Source organism: Furipterus horrens, unplaced genomic scaffold, assembly GCF_987537825.1.
Source record: "Furipterus horrens unplaced genomic scaffold, mFurHor1.1.pri manual_scaffold_5, whole genome shotgun sequence".
Lineage (NCBI taxonomy): Eukaryota > Metazoa > Chordata > Mammalia > Chiroptera > Furipteridae > Furipterus > Furipterus horrens.
In genome coordinates, this window is record NW_028327175.1 from 161,675,919 (window position 1) to 161,700,841 (window position 24,923).

General features: G+C 53.2%; 2 protein-coding genes across 6 annotated transcripts in view; one reads left to right on the forward strand and one right to left on the reverse strand.

Moving 5' to 3' along the window:
- Positions 1 to 24,923, forward strand: part of CDH23 (cadherin related 23) — a 366,095-nt gene that overhangs the window by 304,725 nt on the left and 36,447 nt on the right. The window lies entirely within an intron of this gene.
- On the reverse strand, positions 289 to 24,842 carry VSIR (V-set immunoregulatory receptor). The gene is made up of 7 exons (XM_090278157.1): positions 24,548 to 24,842; positions 12,837 to 13,265; positions 12,058 to 12,114; positions 6,464 to 6,571; positions 3,235 to 3,262; positions 1,751 to 1,944; positions 289 to 1,570 (listed from the first exon to the last, which is right to left on the reverse strand). Exons 1-7 carry the CDS (start codon positions 24,627 to 24,629, stop codon positions 1,533 to 1,535), a joined length of 936 nt encoding a protein of 311 aa, XP_090134283.1. The 5' UTR covers positions 24,630 to 24,842; the 3' UTR covers positions 289 to 1,532.

Genomic DNA, 24,923 nt, shown 5'->3' on the forward strand with positions numbered 1-24,923 from the left:
CTGCTCCTTTCTTCCACTCCCGTTCCCACCCCACCCCCGACTGCTGCCAGCTGATCTGGGCAGGCTCCACCATGCCTGACGGACCCTTATCCCTGCCTGATGTCCTGGCTCTCCTCACTCAGGCCCAGCTTAGCAGAGCCAGTATAGGCTACTGGCAGACAAATGCCCAACTGAAGCTAGGCCCTCTGCAGTCAGTGCCGGGGCTCCCACCCAGCTCACACTCACCCCTCCCCTTTGAGGCCCCACCTTCCCTGTTTCCAGAGTGTACAAAGACACCCCCAGCTCCTCTCATGCTTTATAGCCCTTTAATAAAAATTCCACAATTTCTCTTGCATATATGTATAAAAACAAACTGGAGTTATGCCTGGAAGCACAAGGTGGGAACAGAGGGTGCAGAGCAGAGCGGCAGACCCTTCTATGGCTGTGTCCTGCTCCCCCCACCTGCCAGGGTCGATGCAGTGGGCACTCAGCAGATTGAGCGGAACGGAAGAACAACGCAGGGTGGGCTCCCTAGGCCACAGGCACCTCGGACGCAGAGTAGGGATTTAAACGCAGCTCTTACAATCCGTCCACAGGGTTTGCAACCATTGCCCGTGTTTTTTAACAGCACTCCCTCTTCACTCTCAAAAGTGTCACAGTTTGAACAGTACATTATATGATCCCTCTCTCTATTGGCCACACTGAGCAGTGGAGGAGGGCAATGGGGAAGGCAGGAAAAGTGGAACCCTCCCCACTCACCTTCCCAGCAGGCCCCTGGGCTCTCCTTCACCCCCCTTAGGGTGAGTGTGCAATCCGTGGTCCGGCCTCCATTGCCCAAGATGCCAGTTGGCTCACAATGGCCACCGTGCCCCAAAGTGTGCTTCCTGTTTGGGGGCCTTTGGCCGATGAACTCTGGAGACCAGAGTGCAGGCAGTGGGAGCCCCAGATGTGTTTGACCTGTTGGCAACTCCAGGGAGAGGTAACTGGTAGGAGGCAGGTGGGAAGGCTCCCATGGCCTGGGGGCAGGCCCAGCCCCAGAGCCCCACGGTTACAAAGAGTGAGTCTGGCAGATAAACAGCCTCAGGCAAGAGGGGGGAGCAGGTCCAACACAGTAGGGAGGAAGCTCTCCACAGCTGGTCCTGTGTCTCATTCCTGGGAGGGTAGTTCTGCTCAGTGCCCACCTTTTCCCATCTGTCTTGTCGAGCCCCAAGACTCATGTCCTGGAGAGGCTGTCCCAGAACTGGAAATTCTGGGGCTTTTCGGATGCAGGTCATTTGGCATCTGTAGCTGGTGAATTGCAGGTCTCTGGGATAGGATCTCAGCACCCTACCATTCTTGAGATAGGGGCTGAGTGATTCGACACCTTCTCCCTTCTGCCACGTAGCATCCAGAGGTGTTAAGGATCTGGCCATCAGGGGCATCTCAAATAGTCTGGGCTCAGAACGGAAAGGAGGAAACCAGGTCTGAGGCCAAGGGACCGCTCAGAGGGCCAGCCGTGCCCAAATGCACCTGTCCCAGGCCCAGCCACAGCTGCCCACTGGCCCCTAGTTGGTTTAGATGGCCTCAGAGTTTGGGGAGTCAGGAAGGGGATCTGCAAAAGAAAGAAACAGAGTGAATGGGGAGGGCTCCTTTGTTCTTCTCCCCACAGAGCCACACCAGGAGACTATGAGGACCTCCCAGGGAGGGTGGGGAGTAAGGCTGACACTCTGCAGGTTCAGGGGAGGTCATGACCTTGAAGGCCATGATGCTGCAAGTGTTGGGTAGTACTCACCTAGGGATGGGAAGAAGACATCCCCGGGCCCTGGTGGAGACAGAGGAGTGCTGGGCTCAGAGAGCAGGTGCCGCCCAGACTCAGAAGGCTGCCGCTGGGCCATGTAGGACAGTGGGAGCCTGGGCCTGTCCTCCGGCATCCCATGGAGGGGCGGGCAGATCTCATAGCCTGGGTTTTCAATTCCTTGAACGTTGCTGCCGAAGAATCAGAACCAAAGGTCACTGTGCTGCCTGGGTTTTGGGCCTCTGCCTACCCCCTTGCCCTACTTCCCTGCTCCCTTCCCATCACCTGCCTTCCCACTTCAGGCACAGCAGCCTCTCCCAACAGGAAGGGAGGATCCAGGCCAGAGAGGAAAGGCTATGGAGTGCACTCTCTGACCTGCCCTGAGCTGAGGGCATCTGACCCCAGCTCTGCCCTGTGGTCTGACCATCTGCCCTGGGTCAGAAGCACTTCCAGGACAACAGCCTCAGGAATCTGGGGACAAGTTTCTCTTTGGTCAGTAGAGTCAATGGCATTAAGATTGAGTGTCCCTACAGTGGGTCTTGAGCTGAAGGGAGGGTGCTCTTTTCTTACCCTCTTCCTCTTCCCTCTTAGGAGTAGAACAAACTCTAGAGACCTCTCCAACTCTGAGGTCCCAGCAGGATCACTAGCAGGACCTCCTTTGACCTACCTTGAAAATCATCCCTTTCAAACATCCAGAGGAGCTCTGGGCCAGTTCCTGAGTGTGGCACATTCCTGAGCATGCCCTCCATGCCAGGCTTTGATGCCAGCTTCTGCCCAGGGCATACCAGCACACACTCCCCTACCCACTCCATCCCCGACCTCCTGCCCCATTCTGAGCCCAGTCAGCCTATGCCCTGTGGGCAGTGGCCCACAGCTGTCTCCTTGGAGTGCCCTGCAGGGGCCACAGCTCCAGGTGTGCTGGCCTCTTTGCATGTTTCAGTGTCTGCCCCAGCTCAGCTGTTTCCTCCCCCCTCCCCAGCCCACTGACCACTAAGACCCAAAGGAGGGTCCACGGTTCATCCCAGCAGCGTAGGAGCTCAGCCTTCTGGGTGAGGGGAGGGCAGGGAGAACAGCCAACCACACAGATGTGAAGGCCTCAGTGGCAGATGGCAAATGCTCTTCTAACCAGCTGTGCTCGGCAGCTAAACAGGACCCTAAAGCACTGAAATTATCTCCTTCCTCAAAGCTGGCCCAGGGCACAGGGAGGAGCAGGGAGGCCATGTCTGTGTTCTGACCCCTGGCCTGGTAGAACCAGTTACCAGAGAAGAGAGTGGAAAGGATCGTGGTGAAGGGTGGAGAGACAGTCTGCCCTGGCTGAAAGTTACCCCTCCCCTTCTACTTTAACTTCTGCCACAGTTTGGGTGTAGACCCTGTCCCACAGAGCCACAAGCCCCCAGAGGCAGGGACAGGCCTGCCAAGCTTTGAGTCAGGGCAGGGGCAGCTGGGGGACGTTTTCTCGGGAAGGTCCCCATGGGCCTTACCTGTCCATCCGCACCAGCTCCTGGGCACCTAGGGACAGATGGGCAGAGAAGCTGGTCACAAAGGGAAGGCTTCCTCAGACAACACTCCTGCCCCTGCTGGCAGGTGCCCCTGGAGAAGGGGAGCAAGCCCATGCAGGGGCTGTGCTCAGCCCTAGACCCCACACCCGTGCACTCAGGAGGCCCACACGGTAGTACCCTGTGTGTTTATCCGGCAGGGGAGGCCTCAGTGAGCGGCACATTTAACCAGTGACAAATGAAACTCGGGCTGCATTTTACAAGTGTGTAGGACAACATTTGTCACCAGGAGACCAAAGGCAGCCAATGTGTTCTCCTATGGCGATGTTAGACCTTCAGGATTTAAGTATCACCCAAAAGCCTGGCTCCTGAATTTGCTGTTTCCCATTTGGCCATTTGCCACGGTCTGGTCTTTATCTGATTTACGGGGTGGGAGTGTTGCAAGGTCATTTCCTCTATAGAGGGTTCCTGGGCCTCTCTGTCCCATCCTCCACATTGCATAATAGGGTGGCTTCAGCAGCAACCCCTCTTAGAGGATTCTTAGGGGACCTGAGACCCCATCGCTTCTCAGCCATCCCACCACTTTCTGCTCCTCATCCAAGCTGCTGCCATCCCTCCGCACTCTTGGGGTTCCCCACCCCCCGCGACTGGACACCAACCAAATGCAGTGGCTCCAACTTCCCTCTTTCTTACAGCTCCCCATGTACTCCCACAGATTCTTCTCCTTTTTAGGAGCTTTACGGCAGATCACTATGGGGAAACAGAGGGCGGGGGAGGGGCACAACAACAGAACACACAGAAAGTTGCACAAAGTTCCCGAAATCTCTGTGGTGTTGGAATCATGGCTACTGTTTAGCAGGGATTCCTGTGCGTCAGGGTTCAAGTGGGTTCTCTATGGCCCCTCAGCTCATCCCTCCTCCGCCCTTTGGGGTGTGGACTGGCGGTCCCGCTCTACAGCCAGGGAAACCAGTCTCCGTCTCCTAGTGGACAGGTTTCCACACGCATTGGTCTCTGCCGCAAACTGCCCCCCTCGGTGCTCCCAGCCCTTTCTCTTCCCTTTTCCCTGCATGGGGCTCACCCCGAGCACACCCTCTGCACCAGGCTCTGGCCCATGCAACCTCTGCCCTGTGGCCTGACTCCTGGCATTTCCCAGGGGACTTCTGTTCCCTTAATTCCAGCAGCTGCTTCTCCAGACTCTAGATCAAGAAAAATGACCCAAATGACTGCTCCCTCTTCATTTTGCACCTGGTTTCTCAGGCTCGTCCCATCTGAAATCTCTTGTGTCTGTCTCTAAAGACTTCAATCATACAACTCGTTTTTTTTCTTCTTTTGGAAGGGGTGGGGGGAAATACTTTTGAAAGATAAATTATTGACACCTGTCTGTTACTGCATATATTAAATTGAGGGATAAGAGGCTGTGAAGGGGCTGCCCATCACGGAAATGGGGCTGTGTGAAGTTTCAGAGGATGCGCTCCGCATCAGTGACAGTGCAGCGCCAATCGGCCCGGTGTGCCCACTTGCTCCCTCTTTCAGTCCTGTTCTTCAGCATCCACTTCACCTGTCCCTTCCTGGTCCCTTCGTCTGGGAGGCCCTCAGAGGTGTCCCAGTGCATGGAGTAGGAAAGATTGGGGGCTGACCCCAGTTTCCCCATATCCTCAGGACAGCCACCCCAACAGCGTTCTGGCCTGGGGATGTCCCCTCTCTGATTTTCCTCCCTCCAGCCTGGAACATGAGCATGAGCCTTCGATCAACCTCTGGGGACCCTGTGAGGCAACAAAAGCAGGAACAACAGCGCCTCCCCCCAACATCCTCTGCCTGGAATGTTTTCCAGTTCCTGTTCCCTGCTGGAGGCCACACTGTAGTCTGGAGTAAGGGGGAGAGAAGTCACCTCTTTCCCTGGAGCCAAGCCTAGCAGAGCACATCTCTCTCCTTTGTCCCTCACCCACCTGCACAGAAATGCTGCACAGCTGAGCAGGAGCTGCTAGCAGTGCTGCAGGGATTTCCCTTCCCAGTGGAGCCTCTGGCTTCCTCTTTCTGCTCCAACCACTTTACCTGTCCCCACCCCCAACATCAGGGTATTTTGTAGGTAGGTTGTGGTGGGCTTTGTGAGATGTGATGTCCTAAGAGAGAGGGAGAGGTGGCCACAGCCCCGAAGTGACCCACTGTGAAGCTCTGTGTTAGGCCCCCAGGAGAGAGTGGTGGGAGCTGTTCCAGTCCAGCCAAAGGAAATCAGATGTGAGCCAAAAGCCACCTGGTGACAGAGTAGTTCTCCTTCGGTTACCCTCTGCAGCCGGGCAGGGGGAAAGGGTGGGGGAGGTGACGCACGAGTTAAAGGTAGAGGAATCCCCACTCTCCCGCTCCTGGAGGACTCAGACCAGCCCAGGCTTATGAGTGAGGTCAGAAGAAGGGCAAAGGGCACTATCACCTGTAGAGGAGTTTGTGACCCTACCTGAAACCTGGCTCCTCCCCTTACTCACTATGCAGTTTCTTAAGCACGTTTCTTAACCTCTCTCTTTGTGCCTCAGTTTGCTCGGTTGTAAAATGTGGACAATGAGGAATTAAGTGAGAGAATGTATATGACAAGCTTGGTAGGTACTGGACACAGCAACTTTGCCAGTTAGCAGTTCTTGGCTACGACGCTCATGCTAATGAGTGCTTTATTATATGGTGGGATTATATTCCCTGGAAAAAGCATGTGTTGAAAGCTCTGAGTTTGAGTCCCAGCTCTGCTACTTAGTAAGTTAAGCAACATTTGGTTAATAATTTAACCCTGCAGATTTTAGGTTTCTCGGCTATAAAAGTTGAACTAAGTTATGTCCAAGATCCTTCCCAGCCATGATACTCCAAAGGTCATTTTTTTCCCAAAGATTGCTATGCTAATTTAAAAAAAGCTCACTTATACATTAAATCAGGTCCCCAAAGGATCTACGAGTGGCAGCATTTTTATAAACCAGTTTGAACTGCTCCATATAATTACTCATTCATCAATAGATATTTATTGAGTGCCAAGCCAGCACTGCTTGGCGCTGGTGGGCACTCAGACCTGGCGATGGCACAGCTGAGTCCCCTCCTCGCCACCACTGAGCTCAGCTCCTTGCTGGGCCTGCAGTAGCTTGTGCCTGCCTCTTGCCTTTGCTAATCCCAGGGTCTCAGCTGGCGGCTGGGGCAGGTCACTCACACCCCACACCCATCCCAGGAAGGTAGGGATACTCACGGCGGTTGGAAGCCACCTGCCTTTGCTTGTAGACCAGGAGCAGGATGAGGGGAAGGCAGAGGATGCCCACGATACAGGCGCCCGTAGCCAGGGCGGCAGCCGTGATGCCTGCAAGGGCAGAGAGGCAGCTGGGGTGAGGCCCCGTTCCCACTGTTCCTCCTGAGGGGAAACTGAAGCCCAGAGAGGGAGAGCCAGGCAGCAGAGGGACCTATCTTTACCCAGGCCTCACAGCCAAACCCTCAGAGACCTGCAGAGGCATGGTAGTTCTAGGGACCCCCTTTCAAAGCGAGTCCCATGCCTTCTCCCCAAGTGGGCCCAAAGGATACAGAAATGAGGCCAGGTGCTTACAGCTAGGACAGCTCCTGGGAAGAGAGAGAATGGTCTTCAGTCAGCCACTGGGGACAGCTTAGCTGCCCTGGGCCACAGGTTGCTCCCTGAGAAGGGAGAGCAGACCCTTCACAGACCCCATGCCACAGAGTTCAAGGTCAAATGGTGCCCAAGTGATGACAAACTTTGGGAAATAGTGGTGATGGTTGTAAAACCTTGTGAGAGTAATTAATGCCACTTAATCATAGGCTTAAAATGTTTAAAACTGCCAATTTTATGTTTTATCAAAATAAAAAATAAAGTAATAAAGAGCCACACTTATCTCCTAAAAGACCCCTTAGCTCCAGGACGGAGGCTCAGGAAGAGATCTCAGACTCCCAGTCATGGGGCAAGAACTAGAAAAACGTGAATCGTCATCTGACATTTTAAAATGTTAAACTTTCTAAATTACAAAACAAAGTTTCAGTTAAAGAAATATTTTAAAGTTTCTTCCCCCAAAGAAGTAATCAGTGTCCGAGGTTTTCTTGTGTATGGTTTAGATATATTCTCTGCACATACAGGAGCTGTATGATATGCTTTTCAGGTGACACTGGCTTTTCTCACTTAGCACTCCTGAGACATCTCTTGGTATGGGCACAGAGGTCTACTTCGTTCTGCCGAGGGCTTTATCACATGACTCACCCAAAATGTATTGAAACAGTCCCCCATGGTGGACATGTAGCTTGCTTCCATTTCTCAACATAGCCAATAACATAGCAATGTGTGCATCTTGGTTCCCTCAGGCCAGTACACCTGTACATAAATTCCCAGCAGTGAAAGTGTTGAACCAAAGAGTAGGTGCATTTTCCTTCCGTCTGTTGCTAAACTGCCCTCCAAGAAGGATTGACTGCTTCTTGATCTCACCAACAGTTCAAGAGAGGCTTGCTTTATTTGCATCTGTCTGCTGACTCCAGGAGTTTAACTGGGAACAGCGGTGCTTTCAGAACCACAACCAGCGTAAACGCATTTCCTTCCCAATTTTAGCCCTTCCCCCAAAACGGGCCAGGACATCACATCAGTGTGTCAATTTGGCCCCTGGGAGTTTTGGGAAGGTGTAAGGGCTGTGGCCTCAAGTTACCTTTTGCACTACTTACTTGGAATCAGGGCTTTTTTTGTCTCATTGTATCGCTAAACAACCAGGTGGTGTAAACAAGCGTTCAGGGGTTGGTTCACACCACAGAAGAGAACAAACTGTTTTTCAGTCGCCTTAGAAGCACCCACTGGTGCAGGAACAATGGCTATGCTAATTACAAAGCAAATTCAACTTCATATTAAAGCAGGCTCCCCCGCAGACCTTAGCGAGGCTGCATTTTGACATGGACTATTGAAAGTAAACACATTCTATAATTCAGACTTTTGAGTATTTCTAAACCCCATCCCAGAAGCGGTTGCAGAGCGCTCTTTTCTAGGCATCAAAGCAGGTCTCCTCCGTCTGGCAATAAGTGACTGTTGATGAGGTTAGTCAGGTGCTCACTAATTCCGGCTCCCTGTTGGCCCAGCCTCCTGCCTGACTCCAGTTCTCTGGCAAAGGTAACCCATCTGCAGCCCTTCTAGGAGATCAGGACTTGGTTTGCTTACAACCTGGTCTGAGAGTTTAGGCTGGGACTGGAACATGGGGCAGGGTCGGGGGCAGGAGTCTGGGGACAGCTCTGTAGATTCTACAGCCCTCTGAATCCATGGGCTCTTCTGCAGTCTAGCCTCACTGTATGTAGCTCCCCACCCCTCCCCATAAGCACAGCCAGTACTTGGGCAGGTGGGGGTGGGGGCAGCCTGTTTAGCACCTACCCAGAGCCAGGTTCATCCTGGAAAGATGACCAGGCACAGGCTAGAGGCAGCTGCTGGACCAGCACTCAGGACCGTGCCAGGCCCTTAAGAGAGCAGGATGGGATGGGATAGGGGGTGGGGGTGGAGTGCGGCCTGCTCAGAGGTCTTTATCCTGGGCCTGCCAGGATCCCCTGGGTATATATAGAGGAGAAACTTGGATGGGTCTGCCTGGTTCCCCAGGAAGGGACCTGGATAAAAGCAAACCAAAACATTCAGCTATGTTGAATGGCAGGGAGGGAGGTTGCTTCTAGGGGTGGAAGGATGGGATACCCAGCCCCCTTCCCTGGGGTCAGTGAAAAACCACACCACCCAGCAATCTGGGGCTCCTGGGCACCAACTTCCTCAGTCTCACTCCTTTCTTATTGCTCCCCCTGACTTGGGCTTTCAGATTATTTCACAGGCTAGCTACCCTACTACTTCCCAAAGATAACAGGAGACCAGGCTGCTGTTAGAGGAAGAAAACTTAGAGCTTCTTGGCTGGAAGCATCATTAGCTGATCAGATACCAAAGCTGGCTGTGAGCAGGGACTTGGACCTTTCCAAAGGTAAGTGGCCATGGAGGGCAGTACACAGTGGCCAGCCCTGAGGCCCACTGAGCACCTGGGTCACCAGGCAAATGTTTCTAAATAGGATGTGCCCACTGTCTGCTGCCATCTACTTGCCATCTTGCCTTGGCACAGGGGAATGGATGAGTTGACTTCAGAAGCCAGGCCTAGAATTCTGCATTAGAAGTAGTAATAGCCAGCACTTAACACAGGCATGGTTCTTAGCATGTTACATATAGAATTTCATTTTAGCCCTGTTAACAACCTGGAAAGAAAGTGCAATTAAATCATCTGTTCTACAGATGAGAAAACTAAGGCACAGAGAGGTTATGCAACTGGGCTGATCTCAGGGTCTGTGCTCTTAAGCACTTCACCATACTGCCCTTCACTAGAATGAACTCCACATTTTAAACCAAGCATTCACATAAAATCTGGAATTCTCACTTTGCTTGAAAACCTAGTGGCTCTGGCAACCCTGGGCCCCGCTCCTTTCGTGCAGCAGTTGGAACTGCACTTATGGATTGGCAGCTGGGTGCTAACCACAGTCTTCACCCCTCCCTACTCATCATTCACCAGCTCCCCGGACTTGCGGGCATTTGAATTTTTGAGCCCTGAATCAGCTTCTTAGATAACACTGATTTGCCTCCCTGTTAGCAGGAAAGGAACATCCTTGCTCCCATGTCTCAGTGCACACATGGTACCCAGAGAATGGACATGCTGTCCAACTCCGCCAACACGCACACACACCCCACCCAAAAGTATAACTGGGTTTCTTCTTATCTGAGACATGCCCGCCATAATGCCAAGACTCCACCAGAACTGTAGACTTTAGACCTCCAGAACCAAGAGTCTGGAAGAGGATTGGAAGGGGACTCCTGAGGTCACTGAAGTCATCCTCCTGCTCTCAACAGCTGGGACAGAAGCAAGCATGTCCCTCTGGCCCTCAGGGAGCCAGTTCACTCTGGACTGTAGCTCAGAGAAACAAGGGCCAGGGTCAGGCAGCACATCCCCGTAAATTAGAGAGGAAGGCAATGTTGAAACCTGAGAACAGAGGCGCCCAGCAAAAGAAACCTGACCTACTTTTGGCAGTCAAGTTCAAGGTTCTGCCTCACCCTCTGGCTCTTATCAGCTGGTCTCCTAAGATTTCCCAGCTGACTTCTGATCCCTTAATTCTAGCAGCTGCTTCTCTAGAGTCTAGATCAGGGAAAATGAACCCAATTTCAGCTGTCTCTCCATTTTACACCTGCGTTCTCTAGCATCGTCCCCCCTAACATCTCTGGTCTCTGTCTCCAAGACTCAACTCATACAACTAATATCAGAAAATCAGTGTTGCCTGTGGGTAGGGCAGCCCAGCACTCAGACAGAGTTTGCACACTGAAAATCAGGCACTCTGGCATCTCCTCGTGGCTCTGGGTCTGAGAGACTGGGAGCATGTCCCTTCACCTACCTGAACCTCGGTTTCCCCATCTGTGAAATGGGGAAAGTGATAGAAGCGACTGTCCCTAAGGGAGTTCTGCAGGAGCTCCTGGAGGACGAAGTGGTGCAGGGAGCTTACTCAGAGTGGAAGGAGCAACGGGGAAGTGAACACGCCCGTGTCCCGCCAGGTGCAGCTCACCCCATCCTGTACACCAGCACGCGTGTCTGCAGTCTTGAGACTGCTTCATGGGAGGGAAGGAGCCACTCAGAGGCCCCTCTCCACCCTCACCAGGGAGTCACTGGTGGAGGAAGTGAGGACGGTAGTGGCTTGGTGTCGAATGGCATGTGAGCTCCACGGTGTGCAGGGAGAGGGGCTTGAACCAAAGAGTTTCTCCACTCCATGTGGGTCTGGCTCAGATCAAAACGTGTGTTCTAATTTTGTTCCTGGCTGGTCTTTTTTTGGTTCCAAAAAACAGAGGAGTTTGAGTAGAAAGTCACGGCAGCCTTTGAGTTGGGGTTTAGCTGAAGCTGTAGTTGAGCTGCCCCGATTCCTGCCTTGATCTTTGTACACGTGCTCCTGGAGGGCAGAGAGGGGGCCTGAACTTTTTTATTGCCAGGACCTGGGCAGGGGCTGGTCCACACTGGTGCTCTGACTATCCAGGTACCCCTTAGGGCAGTGCCCCCTCCCCCCATAGGGCACCTCTCTGGGCAAACACCAGGGGGCTGTTACCCACTGCCCTGTGCATCCCCCTGAGTTGGGAAGAAGGAGAAGTGAGCCCAGGCCCAGCTGTGCTACCCTGATTGGTTGTGCAGATTTGCGCTAGTCAAGTCAGCTCTCGGGGTCTCTTTTTCCGTGTGTGTAAGTGAAGACGGTAATGCCTGCTTCCCAGTGTTCTGAGAATACACTGAGATACCAATAATTGGAAGGATTTAGCACAGGGCCTGGCATATAGTAAGATCTCCAGGAAAGGTATTTCTGTCCCCTTCTTGAGCCTCTCCCCACCACCCATGCATGGAATGAGGAAATTTTAAGTAGTTGAATCCAAGCCAAGAGGACCCCCACAGCCCTCCAACCTTCCCATGTGGCAGAATGCTGGTGGGCAGGAGGGGAGCCCACTGAAAACAAGCTTAGCAGCCTGTGGCACCCAGTACCTGTCATGGGGGTACTTGGCCAAAGGTCATTGCCAGGGTACAGGGCCACCAAGGGAGTCAAGAACAGGGACTCTTGAGAGTCTGCTCTCTCAGGTTTTAGACCTTGGGAAGGAAGTGGGCTTCTGGGTGCAGAAGCTCAATGGCTCCGGGGAAGGAGGAAGCAAGAGCAGAGGAGGAGGAATGGGGGTTCTGTGGGCTTGGGGTGATGAAGTCAGAGTTACGGGTGGGGTCTCGGTCCAGGAGGACAGAGGAGGACAGAAAACCCGGAAGAGGCAAAAGGATGGTCCCTTACTCTCACTCTCCCTGGGGGAGGATGGATATTTCTTGCACTTGGATGGTGCTACATCGCCTGTGGGAGCAAAGAGAAGGGTCGTTAGGTGGATGTCAGCCCAGGAGGCCAGCGAGGCTTGTCCAGGCTGGCATGTCCCTCTCCTGTCAGAGCCGCTCATGCCACTGTCCACGCAGCAGCGTCAGCCCAGGTGGAACCTACACGTGCACACACACAAACCCACACACAGAGGCATGTTCTCACTGTGCAGCTGGGCACACCCTGCCCACTCTCATGCCACCCAGGAGCATGTGGATGCCTGCCATGCCCACACCTCTGTCCAGTGCACTGCCCCTTGCACTCTCACCTGGAGAGACACTCACATATCCATCTTCCCCAGTGGCCATTCAGCCCTTCACAAACTCACACCCCAGGTTGTGGTACAGTCACGAGCAGTCCCACTCCCAGCCCAGGTTCATACACACTCTTCCATTAAAAAGTCCCACTGTCACAGATACAGCCACACATACCCTCCCTCTCCACCACACCCAGCTGACCAGAGAGAGGGACTTATATACAGCTCCACACGCTGCAGCCACCGCACCTCACATGCACACCTGGACTGGCACTGCCACCCATAGGGAATCACACACCCTTCAGCACAGTAGTGCACAGTCACCCACCCATGCACAGCACCACACTGCCACAGGCACACTGCCTTCTCTGCTTCCCCTCCATATGGACACACATACCATCCCCACAGGGACTCCACCACCAGGCTGTCCCATATAGGAAGTCCTCACCTCTCTGCACCTGCAGCTCCATGGCACCATAGACCTTCTGTCCTGAGAGGTGGTGCCTGACCTCCACCACGAGGCAGCAGTAGAGGCCGGTGTCCAGTTGGGTCAGGTTAAACATGGTGATGGAGAAGTTGCCATGGTGGTCAGAGATTGACTCTAGCCCATGGTGCCGGGCCAGATCCTGGCTGATGTTGGTGCCCTGGTGGCTACTGTGGTGCAGGTGAAGATCCTGGAACGTGACGTTGCGGATAGGCCACCGATCGGAACAGGCCTGCACCTCACCCCGTGAGCTGCGGAACCATGTCTTGTAGAAGGTCACATCATGTGCTTTGGCCACAGGGCCCAAGAGTCTGCAGGTGAGGGTGACATTCTGCCCCTCAGGACACACGAACAAGGAATACGGTGTGGTGACCTTGAAGGCTGTCACCAGACCTGCCCAGAGAGATAAGAACCTTTCACCTGCCTGTGCCAGTGCCACTCTCAGGCCCTGTAGAGTGGTGAAGAACCTTGGCCTGGTGCTCCAAAGATGAGGGTTCCCTAGCTGCAGGCCCCGGGGCAAGTCAGCAGACCTTCCTGAGCTTTGCTTATTCATGAACCCAGCTCCAACCCAGACTCTGTGGTAGGAACCATGGGAGCTTCCCCAGCTGGGGTACCACCCCACCCCAGGGCTGCTGGCCAGGGAGTAGGAGAGACTCTAGGCAGGTGGCAGACTGAGGCCAGCCACCATGTGTCCATCTCCCAGGTGGAGCATGCTCCCTGGCTCTAGCTCCCACGCCCCCACCACTGTAGGTACTGTGGCCCTGCCCATGGCTGGTCCTTGGCACTTCTAGCCTCCAGGCCCAGCAGTGTTGGGTGGGAGGCAGGATAGGAAGCAGAAAGGCTGTTTGGGAACAGCAGCCCTTTGTCCTGGACCAGTCTTCTGGGGGTCATCAATACCTTTGACCCTTCCCACCTCCTCATCATGGAGCACTAATGGAGCTCCTATGTGTGCAAGGCCTGTGCCGGGTGCTACCTCTCATCTGCATGCTGAACATGTGGCTTACAGCCCAGGTAGGCAGACAAGGCCTGCATTTGCAACAAAGTAACCCCACTGGCTAAAGGGCAAACTGGTGCTAACCTCAGGGCGCTTGTAGGAGAGAGGACATAGCCTTCCTGGGGATGGTCAAGAGACTTCTGGAAGGAGGGAGGGCCTTTGAGGTTGATGGATGGATAGGGTTTCAGCAAGTAGAAAGGCTGCCCTGGGCGAGGTCGTGGGGAAACAGAAAAACCCAGGGTGTCTCAGGGACAGAGACCAGGAATGCGTAATAAAAGGCCAACTCATCCATGCACCTACCTGTCACCCAGTCTTCGCAGAAATATTTTCTAGTTCATTTTGTTTTCAGTAAGCCAATGATGTAATCCCTGGTCCTCTTTACCTTACCCCCCAACCCTTTTAACTGTATTGACCTTTAAAAGCACTGGCCCTTGGAAACAGAATGCCAAGGCTGGAGTCCTGGCTCCTCTATCCAGCTGTATGAGCCTCAGTTCCCTCATGTGTGCGATGAGAAAATATTACCTACGGTAACACACAGTTGAGAAAGGGTTGAAGGAGGGAAAGATGAGAACACAAGATGTGAGCGCTAATGCCCTCTGCAGACATAGAGAGGAAAGCTGTGATTATTATATGTTAGTGATACTCTTTTTTGTTGTTGTTGTTAGTGATATTTTTATTAGCATCCCAGGGGCAGTTGTTGGTCAGGCAGACAAGGAGGGAGAGCTTGGAAATATGTACAGAATCCAAAAGGATATGGCCTTTCCGTTGCCATTGCCTGAACCCAAGAAAACACCACTTCCTTCAGAGGCTCCTCCCCTGCCTTGAGGTTGTGTGACCCGCCTGCAGATCTGAAAGCCTTGCCCCGTCAGGAGTGAAAGAGCCTGGTGTAGCTTTGGAACTGGACCAGCCGGCACTGGAGTCCAATATCTATGAGTTACTTAAACTCTGAGCCTTGGACTTCTCATTTGAAAACGAATATGAAAATATCTACCAGCTGGACCTGAGGCAAGAATTGTGTAGTTTACATGAAGTGCTCTGCACGGGCTTTGCTAGGAGTTGGTGCTTGATGCTTGGGAGCTAGAGGGGTCTCTTAATTCATTTCAGCAATTGAAAAAACAGCTCCTAGGAGTGAAAAATACTTCTGCACAATAGAATGGATAAGCCAGCTTCTGAGTCTTTCCCACTAAGGTATGAAAGACTGATAACAGCTTGTGATCCAGTCTTGGAGCTCTGCATGTTTAAAGCAGAGTGTGTGGAGGCAGCAAAGCCATGGCCCCAAAGAATATGTCCACAAGGGTGGAGTTTTAGGCCCCAGAAGGTAAAGGAGACAGAACACACTAGAGCCTCCCAATCACCACCTTCAAGTGAGGGGAAGCCATGTCTGGGAGCCCCAGATGTAAAGAAAGTCATTGTTAAGGTGAGCAGAGATGTTAGAACTCCTTTGGCAAAATGCTGGTCTCCTTTTCAGGCAGAAATATAGAAGCCCAGAAAGGGAAAGTAGTTTTCCTGAAGTTCCAGAGGCATGAACTCAGAAGCTGGCGAGAGTGGGGGCTTCAGGTAAAGCAGGATCTAGTTAGAACTAAAGGGAGAAGAAATAAAATGTATTGTGTGTGTTGGGGGTTGGGGGCAGAGGAAGAAAAAAAAAAGAAAAAAAAATGTATTGTGTGCCATGCTAAGTGCTTTACGGGCATGTCCAACAACCCTATAAGATGGGTGTTCGGTTTTCTCCTATTTCACTGATCAGGAAACTGAGGCATGGAGATGTTAAGTAACTTACTGAAGATCACACAGTAAATAAGTGCAAGAGCCAGAATTAAATTCAGGCAATTAGACACTACATTGGGATGGGGGGAAGTTCAGAAACTGGCAGCCCACAGGCCATATCTAGCCTTCAGACATATTTTATTTGACCCTCAAAGTTTTTTACATTTTTGGGGGAATTGTCAACATTTAAAAACCAGGAATTGGATATGAAAATTCAGACTCTTAGCTTCTCTTTGAAAATCAGGAAATGAACACAAAACCAGCTTTCCTACAAGGCCATTATCAGCTAGAGCTGAGTAGCAGCCTCCCATTTAGATGGTGCATTGGTATTCCAGTTTGCCACAGTCCTCACTACTTCCTATATTTGCACCTGGCCTGCTTTACTCTCTTGCCGTATTTGCTTGGTCCCATGGACATTTGAGTTTGTGACCCATGAGTGTGGCTCCTTGGGCTCGCCAGTGGGGGACTCTTATTGCCCAAGCCCATCACCCTACAGAGGTGACCCTCAAGCTCAGAGAGGAGATGATCCACCCAAGGTCCCCAGTGGAAATCTGGCAGACCAGGGACTAACCAAGTCTTCTCCAACTGCCGACCCATTACTCTTACCTCCTAGGCAGACCTGATGGAAGAGGACCCCAGATACCCTGGCTGTGCCACTGACTGTGTCCCGACAGCCTGGACTCCCCCTCACAGGCCTATGCGCCAGCGGGTGAGGGTGGGTGACCTCAGAACTATGGCTATGCCAGTAAATGAAGGTGGGGAGTGGCTAGGGAAAAGACCTTCCCAGGTGCTCTCAGGAAGGACAACAACAAAAAACACACCCACAGCTAGACCCTGGTGTTATCTCTGCCCCATGGCCCCCAGCATCCCCAGCAGGCCACGTTCCAGCTCCCACCAGCCCCTCTCCCAGCTGGTGCCCCTGGATCCATTTTCCCAGCATCAGCTCCAGCCCCAGAACTATCCCAAGGCTGAGAGCTGAATCCAGACCCAGCAGCATTTGCAGCTCACACGCCCTAGGGGCTCTCAGGAGGGCTGGCTCAGTGAATGGTGGGCCACACATCTGAAGGGGTGGCAGGGGACAAACAGAGTAGAAGTGGACTCAGGAAGTGGAGCACAAAGCTGGCCAGGTGAGGGCTGCTAAGGGAACAGAGGCGTGGATGGAGTGAGCCTGAAATGTAGGCAAGGTGGGGCTAGCTCGGGGTGTGGTGGGGCAGGGTGGGAGCAAGCAAGAGGACCTCCAATGAGGGCATCAGGCCCAGAGCTCCCAGGGTCCAAGCAATAGTGTGAATGATCACGGAAGTGCCCAGACAGCGATAGGTGGGGCTTTTCTGCCCTAGGGACAATTTTCTTAAAAACCTAAAGGAAGGCACAGGGAGAACTGGGGTTCAGAGACAGTGGGAGGAGGGGCATTGCTCAATCCCCAACTCCTCACATACCCCAGAAGAACTTCTTCCCCTTTTAGAGAAAAACGAGAAGCTAGGACTCAGGCTTGGGGGAGCAGAGGAGGGTGTTCAGTTTCAACAAAAGAGCCAGACAGGAGTAGGCCAAGGGTCCACAGGGATTTGCCCTGGGGGGAGAGAAAATATCTCGTTTGTTGTGTCTGAGACTCAAGCCAGATCAAGATGCAGGGCAGACTGTTCTTGGGAGGACACTGAAGAGCACGGTGTTTAGGAAAATAGTGCCCATGCCCCTTGCCATCCACAGCTGCACACGTGTTACTGGGGATACATATATTCCAGCTGGAATTATAATTTCTTGGTGGGAGGATGTTGCTTATTCACAGAAGCAGATCCTTTTGAACACCTAGGTCATTGTCTGAGAGAGAGAGAGTGGGTGGGGAGGAAAGGTCCCTGCTCCAGGGTGGCAGAAAGCATGTAGGACAGGAAAATGACCTGGGGCCGGAGCCAGGTGGGAACCATGGAGTCACTGTGCTGCCCTTGGGGCCCAGGCCCCCACCAGCTGCTGGGTGAGAAGGCAAAAGTGCCTGGATGAAAAGTGCTGCGAACCTGGGAAGTTCCAGGTGTCAGCATTAAATTCTTGGTCTGGGCAGTCAGATCCCTGAGACTCTGTCCCCGCTTAGCCATGCCCCTACTGTGAGCCCTTGGGTAGGTCCCATCCTTCTCTGGGTCTCCCTTTCTTCATCTAATCTTGAGAAGACTCCCCAAGTCCCTCCAGCTCAGAAACCCTACAGCAGGAGGAAAGGGCTATCTTTCCTCAGGACAGAGACCCGGGCAAGAAACTGGCCACAAAGGTGATCACAAGTGGTTTTGAGTACTACTTATGTGTTAGAACTTGCTGAGCAGTTTATATTCATCTCATTTAATTCTCATAACACCCCCTTTTAAAGATGAGGAATTAGACTCAGAGGAGTCAAGCAATTTGCCCAAGGCCACACAGCCCTGTGTGGCTGAGACACACACCTTGGACATTCCAGACTGCAGACAAGATGAGTCCCCATTCTTCCAGTGGACAGGGAAGACACCTCATCCTCCAGCTACTTAGAGTAAATGGACCTCGAACTGACTTGACTGCTTTCCACATAGCCGTCCTTGCCCTGCCTCAGGCCAAAACGGAAAACATCACTCTTGCATTCCTCAAATGTTTTACCAACGTCCTAATCTGAGCCAGGCCCAAGACAGAGAGGCCATGGGAGTACAGTATTCCAGAAGGGACATCTGCCCAGAATTGAGTTCTGCTTCTGCTACTTTATAACAGTGGGACCCTCAGCCACAGGTGTGCTTAACCTCTGGTAAAAGGTTCTGTTCCAGGACAGGGCAAAAGACATCTTGCCTGGCTTCGTCTCAGAAAGCTGGTTTTCGTGACCTTCGCCTCTTTCCACCCAGCAAGGGCCTGCCTCATGAACCACCGTGGGCTTGCAGGGGATGGGTGTGTGTGTGTGGGTGTGGACAGGCTTGTGTATTTTCCCTGATGGGGTGCAAGCTTAGCTGGCAGTTGCTAAGGCAATGCCCCAGTCTTTGGAGGTGGGTCCCTATCTTAATTGGTTGGGCCAGAGGCCCCACCCAAACAGCTGAACTGTCCAGCTGCTAGGGCTTGTAAGTAAACAGTTACTGATCATCTGCTGTTGCTGGCCCTGTACAAGATGCAATAGGCCAGATCCTCACTCTCAGACTGGACCCCAAACAGACATGGACCTGGTCTCCAGCTCCCTGCCAGGCTCTGTCCCCCAGGATAGTCCATGAAAGGTGCAGGGAAAGGCTAGGCTTCCTCTTTATCAAAATGCAGACCACAGAGGGAAACAGGCAAGAACCAATCAGGACCGAGTCTGCCAGCACTAAGCTCCAGGATGTGCCCCTGGGAGAGGGCTGAGGGCCTGAAGCCAGCAGGTCCGCCCCTGGGGCTCTGTGACCAGCCAGGACAAAAGGCATCTCAGATGTGTCTATTGATACCTGCCCCCGCAGGAAGTGTCCATTCACATTGGACCAAGGAGTCCGGGAAGGGGAAGCCAAGCTCTATTGGAGGAAGCAGCACTTCCAGCACCTTGGGAAAGCACGCCTCCCCAGGGAGGGCCTGGGCTTCTGGGCTAAGGCCCTGCCAGTGGCTGCTTCTCTGGCTGACTCCTTCCGAACTCCCCAGGCCCTCCCTGGGGATGACTGTATGCAGCCTACACTACCATCTCCAGCCAGCTACCCTTAAGGTCTTATGCTGTGAAGACTTCCTAAGGTCCAGGTTTAAGTCTTCCTGTGCCCTACCCTCAACTGATGAAGGCTCGGTGGGGTAGAGGTAGCTGGTGCTTACTCCGTGCTGGGCATCATTCTAATCACTCTTACATGGATTTGCTTATTTAATCTTCCCTCATTGTGAGGTAGGTACTGTTATCATCTCCATTTTACAGATGAGAAAACTGAAGCACAGAGAGGTTAAGTAACTTACACAGACTTGTGAAAAGTAAGTGGTGGTGCCAAGATTTGAACCCAGATAGTCTGGCTCCAGAGGTCTGGTGCTGTGGACTATGCTCTAGAGTGACTAGAAGCCCCACCTCCTTGCTGCAGATGGACAAGGGCCTGACCCCTGAGGACCTAGCCTGGTTAGGCCCCTGCCAGGGAGGCCTGCAAGCCCCTCTGCCCCTCCCCCTGTGGTTACTGGGGTGGCTAGTTGGCTGCAGCATAGGAGACACCCCAGCCCGGGGCCTGCTATATTTAGTTGGGGAAGGCGACACAGGCTGGGAGAATTGGGGGATGGAAGAAGCCCAGAGAGGCCCTCTGAATCTGTGCTGGCCTCTTACCCTTTGTCCCAGAGAGCTGAACTGCCCTCTGCCACCAGCTACTGCTCCTTACAGCCTGCTTCTGTGCTGATGGAGGAGCTGACAACATTTACAGCACAGGTCGTTTTAATTCTATGGCATTAAATACATTGACTCACATAGAGAGAAGGTATTCCCTTTTCAATTCTCTTTCAGTCCTGATTACATCAAAGAGAAAGTCCCAGTTGGATGCCAATATGTCTTCAAAACGTCTGTCATTTGCTAAGCTCCTTTAGTTTTGGTTTGGCTTTTGGGTTTGTTTTTTGCAAAGGACAGCAGGTTTCAGTCTTGAAGCCTTCCCCAGGCTATAGTTCCTTACTAGAATTTACCTTTATTTGGTCTTCCTCTTTATATACTTTTATAATTTCATTCTATTTATGGGAAGTGATACTGGCTTCCCATTTGTGGCAGTGATATAAAGTTTCCTTTTAAAACCTAATTACTTTAGTAAAAGAATGCATAGATTTAAAGAAAAAAAATAAGTGTTATGATGATAGGCAGGCACTGCAGAAATCCCAAAGGTGATGAAAACTGACTGAAGCTCAGGACACACTGTCACAGAACTGCCCTTTAGGAGACAGTAGGCAGCCTCGCTGAGACCGCATCACCCGGCCTGCCCATGGCTCCTGTCAAGGCGGAATGTGTGCTCGTCCCACAATGAGTGAGCAGCATAGGCAGGACTTGACCCCATGTCCCCATGGGGAATGAGATCTTTGTAGGAAGGTTAAAGGGACAGGGCTTGCTTGATTGGTAATTACTGAGTTACTGGTGGGTATGATGGTGGCCACTATCTTTCTCTTGGGGGATGGTCAGACAAAGCAAAGAGGATGAATGTGAAGATCAGTTGCAAGAAAGACCCCACTGAGTCAAGCAAACCTGAGCCCCACTTGCCTTGAAGCTGAAAAGTCCCCATCTCTGCCCTGGCCAGTGGCTCAGCTGGTTGGAGCATCATCCCATACACGAAAATGTTGCAGGCTCAATCCCCAGTTGGGGTACATACTTAGGTTGCAGGTTTGATCTCCTGGTCAGGGTGTGTATGAGAAGCAACTCATCTCTCTCTCTCTCTCTCTCTCTCTCTCTCTCTCTCCTCTCTCCCCCCCCCCCCACCCCCAATCATCAATAAAAATATCCTCCAGTGAGAGTTTTAAAGAAAAACAAGAAAGAAAACTCCCATCTCTGGGAACTCTAGGAGGAGAACCCATAAGCATCTCACCTCCATGGAGAGTTCAAACTCTAGGTGCCTATAGGTGCTACAGGTAGCTAGACTCAGCCTGTGCATCCTTTAGACCTCCAGGATTCTAGGGAGTCCAGTGCCAGTGAAACCATGCCCAGGTCACTCCGTGGGGCGCAGTAGGCAGCAGGGAGCTCAGGTGCAGAGCCAATGGCATGTAGCCTCCAGAAGCCAAGAAACAGTACAATACCACACAGAATTCACCAGGTGCCAGGCACTGTGTTAAGTGTTATGCACTGACTTGGCACAGCAGCCCTCTGAAGGAGGTACTAGCATCACCCCCATTTGAAAGATAAGGGAACTTGCTTAAAAGATGCTGAGTAACTTGTCCAAAGTCACAGAGGATCTTGGGATTTGAACCTCGGTCTCACTGACTCCCAAAGCCAAACTGTTAAGTAGTGGAGCTGTAAGGGAAGCCCTGGCATGCTCGATACATACTCCAGGTCCCTCCTACACAGGGTGCCTTTGGGCATGCCTGGGCAGCTAAGGGGATTCAAGGGTCCGTCGGAAGCTGCACCCTCCACTGGGGAGGCCAGACAGCTCCTGGATGAATAGATGGCCTAAAACCTGGGGCTTCAAGCCCACTATGTGGGGCTATCTGTGCTGGTTGAAGGGGCCACAGCTAGTAGGCCCCATGTGTGTTTGCATCAGGGAGGTGACCTCTTTCAGCTTTCCAGCAAGTGCACCCCCCACCTCTCCTAGGGAGGTCAGGTCCCAGCAGGGAACATTTTCCCTGCTTAGACAGAAACAGGAGCAGCCAGCCCAGCTTAGAGGGGGGCTCCCCAGTATTGCTGGATGTCTCTGGCATTGAGTTGATGCCCATAGGCTGACCTGAAAGCTGTTACTCATCACCCCACAACCTCTGGCCTGAGGGTTCTAGATTTCCTAAGCAGTGACCATTGCAACATCAGAGGCTTGTGCCATGGGGTTACTCAACAAGGCCCTGCAGCTGTTTACTTTGAAGGGGAAGGTGGAGTCTCTCCTCTCTGGCTCCAGTGCACCTCCCTGTGCTAGTCCCAGAGTTTGGGACTCCTAGGTCAGCCTATGAGGACATGACAAGGACAATAGCTTCTATAGCTCCTAGGAATGCCTATGGGGAAGGAGAGACTTGGCCATTTGGGGGTTCTGCTCGGTTTTGGCTCCCTAGGTGCCTCACTCTGCCCATGCCATCCTGATCCAGACCCAAGAAAGGGGTGCCTTCAACTTTCCCTAGACTCCAGAGTACCATGCTCACTACCACCATTCTCCTGGGGGATGGCCCAACTGCAGAGCCAGAGGACAGGCTGCACCAGCTACCTCCATCTGACCTTCCCAGACATAAAGACTTGGACTTGAACAATCCTGCCAAGGGCAACCTAGCACCTTAGCTGGCTGGCGAGCAAGCCTTTCCAACTCACAGATGCTCCTGACCATACCTGCAACCAGGCCTCCCATCTGGCATCTCCCCTGTGCACTATGCTAGGCAGTAGGGTGAATATTCATTAGTATGCCCATAATACGGTTATGAATTCTGAGTCTCAGAGTAGTTCAAAACTGAGAGACTCCTTTCCATGGAAAGCTGCTTCGAGCCCTAATTATCTACCTGAGCTGGGCCTAGGAAGAGATGGAGTACCAAGCTGTTTGAATAGCCAAGGCCTCTTGGGGTGAAGGCTCCTGGCTATGTAGACAATATGGAGTGAGAGGCTCTGAGCCTCTCTGCTCCTGGCTGGTCTGCAAGCTGGGTCCCGAAACCATAGTTCTCTAGAACTCAGTTTCTGAAATCGGGGCTGCTGAACAAAGAAGGGTCTGGCCAGGGGAGGGCACGAGAGGGGTAAGAAAACAGAAGGGCCTCGTGGGGTCACGTAGAGAGGAAGGGGCAGGGCAGGTGGAGCAAGGAGGTCCTTCCTTCCTACCACTGTCTCCTGCCCCTTCTGGAACCCATGTCCTGGCATGAGCCATGGCTTTGGTGCCAAGACTGTGCCCCTCCCCAGCTGTCTCCCCAGGATGGAGGACCCAGGCTGGAGTTTAGGCAGCTCTGTCCATGGGCTTCCTCTTCCTTATAAGAGGCCCAGGCCAGCATCCAAGTACTGAGATATCATGCTGCCTGCAGGCTCCCGCTGGTTTCTGAGGTGTTTTCAAGGTCCTCTCAGCCCCCTCTTCTGCCTCTTACCCTGTCTTCCCCTGTTTATCTTCTCTTCCTCAGACCCACCCACTGGGTCTCTGTGCCAAACTCCCCACCTCCCTCCTGCCTCCCTCTGACTCCTTGCATGACTCACACTTTCCCTGGGCCCTCCCCATAAAGTTTAGTTCCACAGGCTGCCTGCCATCACCCTCTTCCCTGGAGATCCCACCTCTTCAGTTCCGGGAAGGCAAGAACCAGAGCCCAGGCTGTGGCCACTAGGATCTCTTCCCTCCCCCAGGAGCTCCTGTGTCCCCACTAGGATATCACCTGCAGTTGTAACAGTTTGGACTTGGAAAGAGGAAAGGGGCACTTCCTTGTGTAGGGCTTCTGTGTTTGGGCTGAGGAAACCGAGGCCAGGAAGATGCCATAAGTTATCCAAAGACCAAGAAGGCACTCATGGCTGAGCTGGGAAAGTGTCCCCCATTCTCCCCAGGACCCCACATGGGTCCCTGAGCTCAGCTTCTCTAGGAGGCCTAGAATCAGCTGACCACTCAACTCTCAGCCATCAGACCCTCAGGATAAGGACAAGATGGACGCCCACACCTGGGAGTGCACTAGTGGCCAGCAGGGCTGAACGGGAGTGTCACCAGGGGACAGGGCACAGGCTGAGAGTACCACACCCCCTGTACCCTATGAGATCCTGGAACCCTGAGGCGGGAGGGGCAGGGAGTGCCACAGGTGTCAAAAGCCTGTGGTGCCCTGACTGGTGTGGTTCAGTGGGTTGGGTGTCATCCCACAAACCGAAAGGTCAACAGTTTGATTCCACTCAAAGCACATGCCTGGGGTGCAGGCCAGAGACCCAGATTGCAGGGCTACATGCAAGAGGCAGCTGATTGATGTGTCTCTTCCTCTCTTTCTCCTTCCCTTCTCCTCTCTCTAGAAACAAATAACTTTAAGGAAAATAAGCCAGTGGTACCCACTAGAACACACTGGGGCCGTCCTCATAATGTCCACCTGCTGTTCTGCAGAAGCTACTCTCTCTCACCCTGGGCTCTCTGGGCAGGGGAGGAAAAGGTTGGTTAGGCAGCTGCTTGAGCAGCTGTCACAGCATAGAGATGTGCCCACCTCCCAGGCAGGGCACTTGGCAGAGATGCTGCTGCCCCCTGCCAAGCAGTCCCAGCAGCCTCCCAACCCGGTGGGGTGGGCAGCACAGCGGGCTGAAGGGGGCTCCCAGGGTACCCCATCCGGCCTGCAAGCTTCCCCTCACCCCACCGTCTGAGGTCTCCCATGCTCTGCCCCGGTGACCAGGCTCCACAGAACTTACCTTGGGAGGCAGCCAAGAAGAGCGCGAGGAGCACAGGCCCCCAGCGCGGGCCGCTGGCCTCTGGGGCTGCGGGAAAGCCCATGTCACCTTCGGGCTGGGCGGAGCACGCCTAGGGCAGAAGCGGAGCTGCGGACACGCAGAGGGGTGACTTGGTAGCAAGGAGCAGATACAGGCGGCAGGGCAGGAAACCTCTCGGCAAGTGAGTGAAGTGAGGCGAGTGAGTGGAGTGAGTGCTGGAGAGCCAGCGAGTGAAAGCAGCCAGCACCTCCGGAGAGCCGCCTGCTCAGCACCCCCGCCCCGCAGCGCCCCCAGGAGGCTGTAGGGGGCACTGCCTCCAATGACCCCGTGGGAGGGGCTTCCGCTGACTTGCACCACA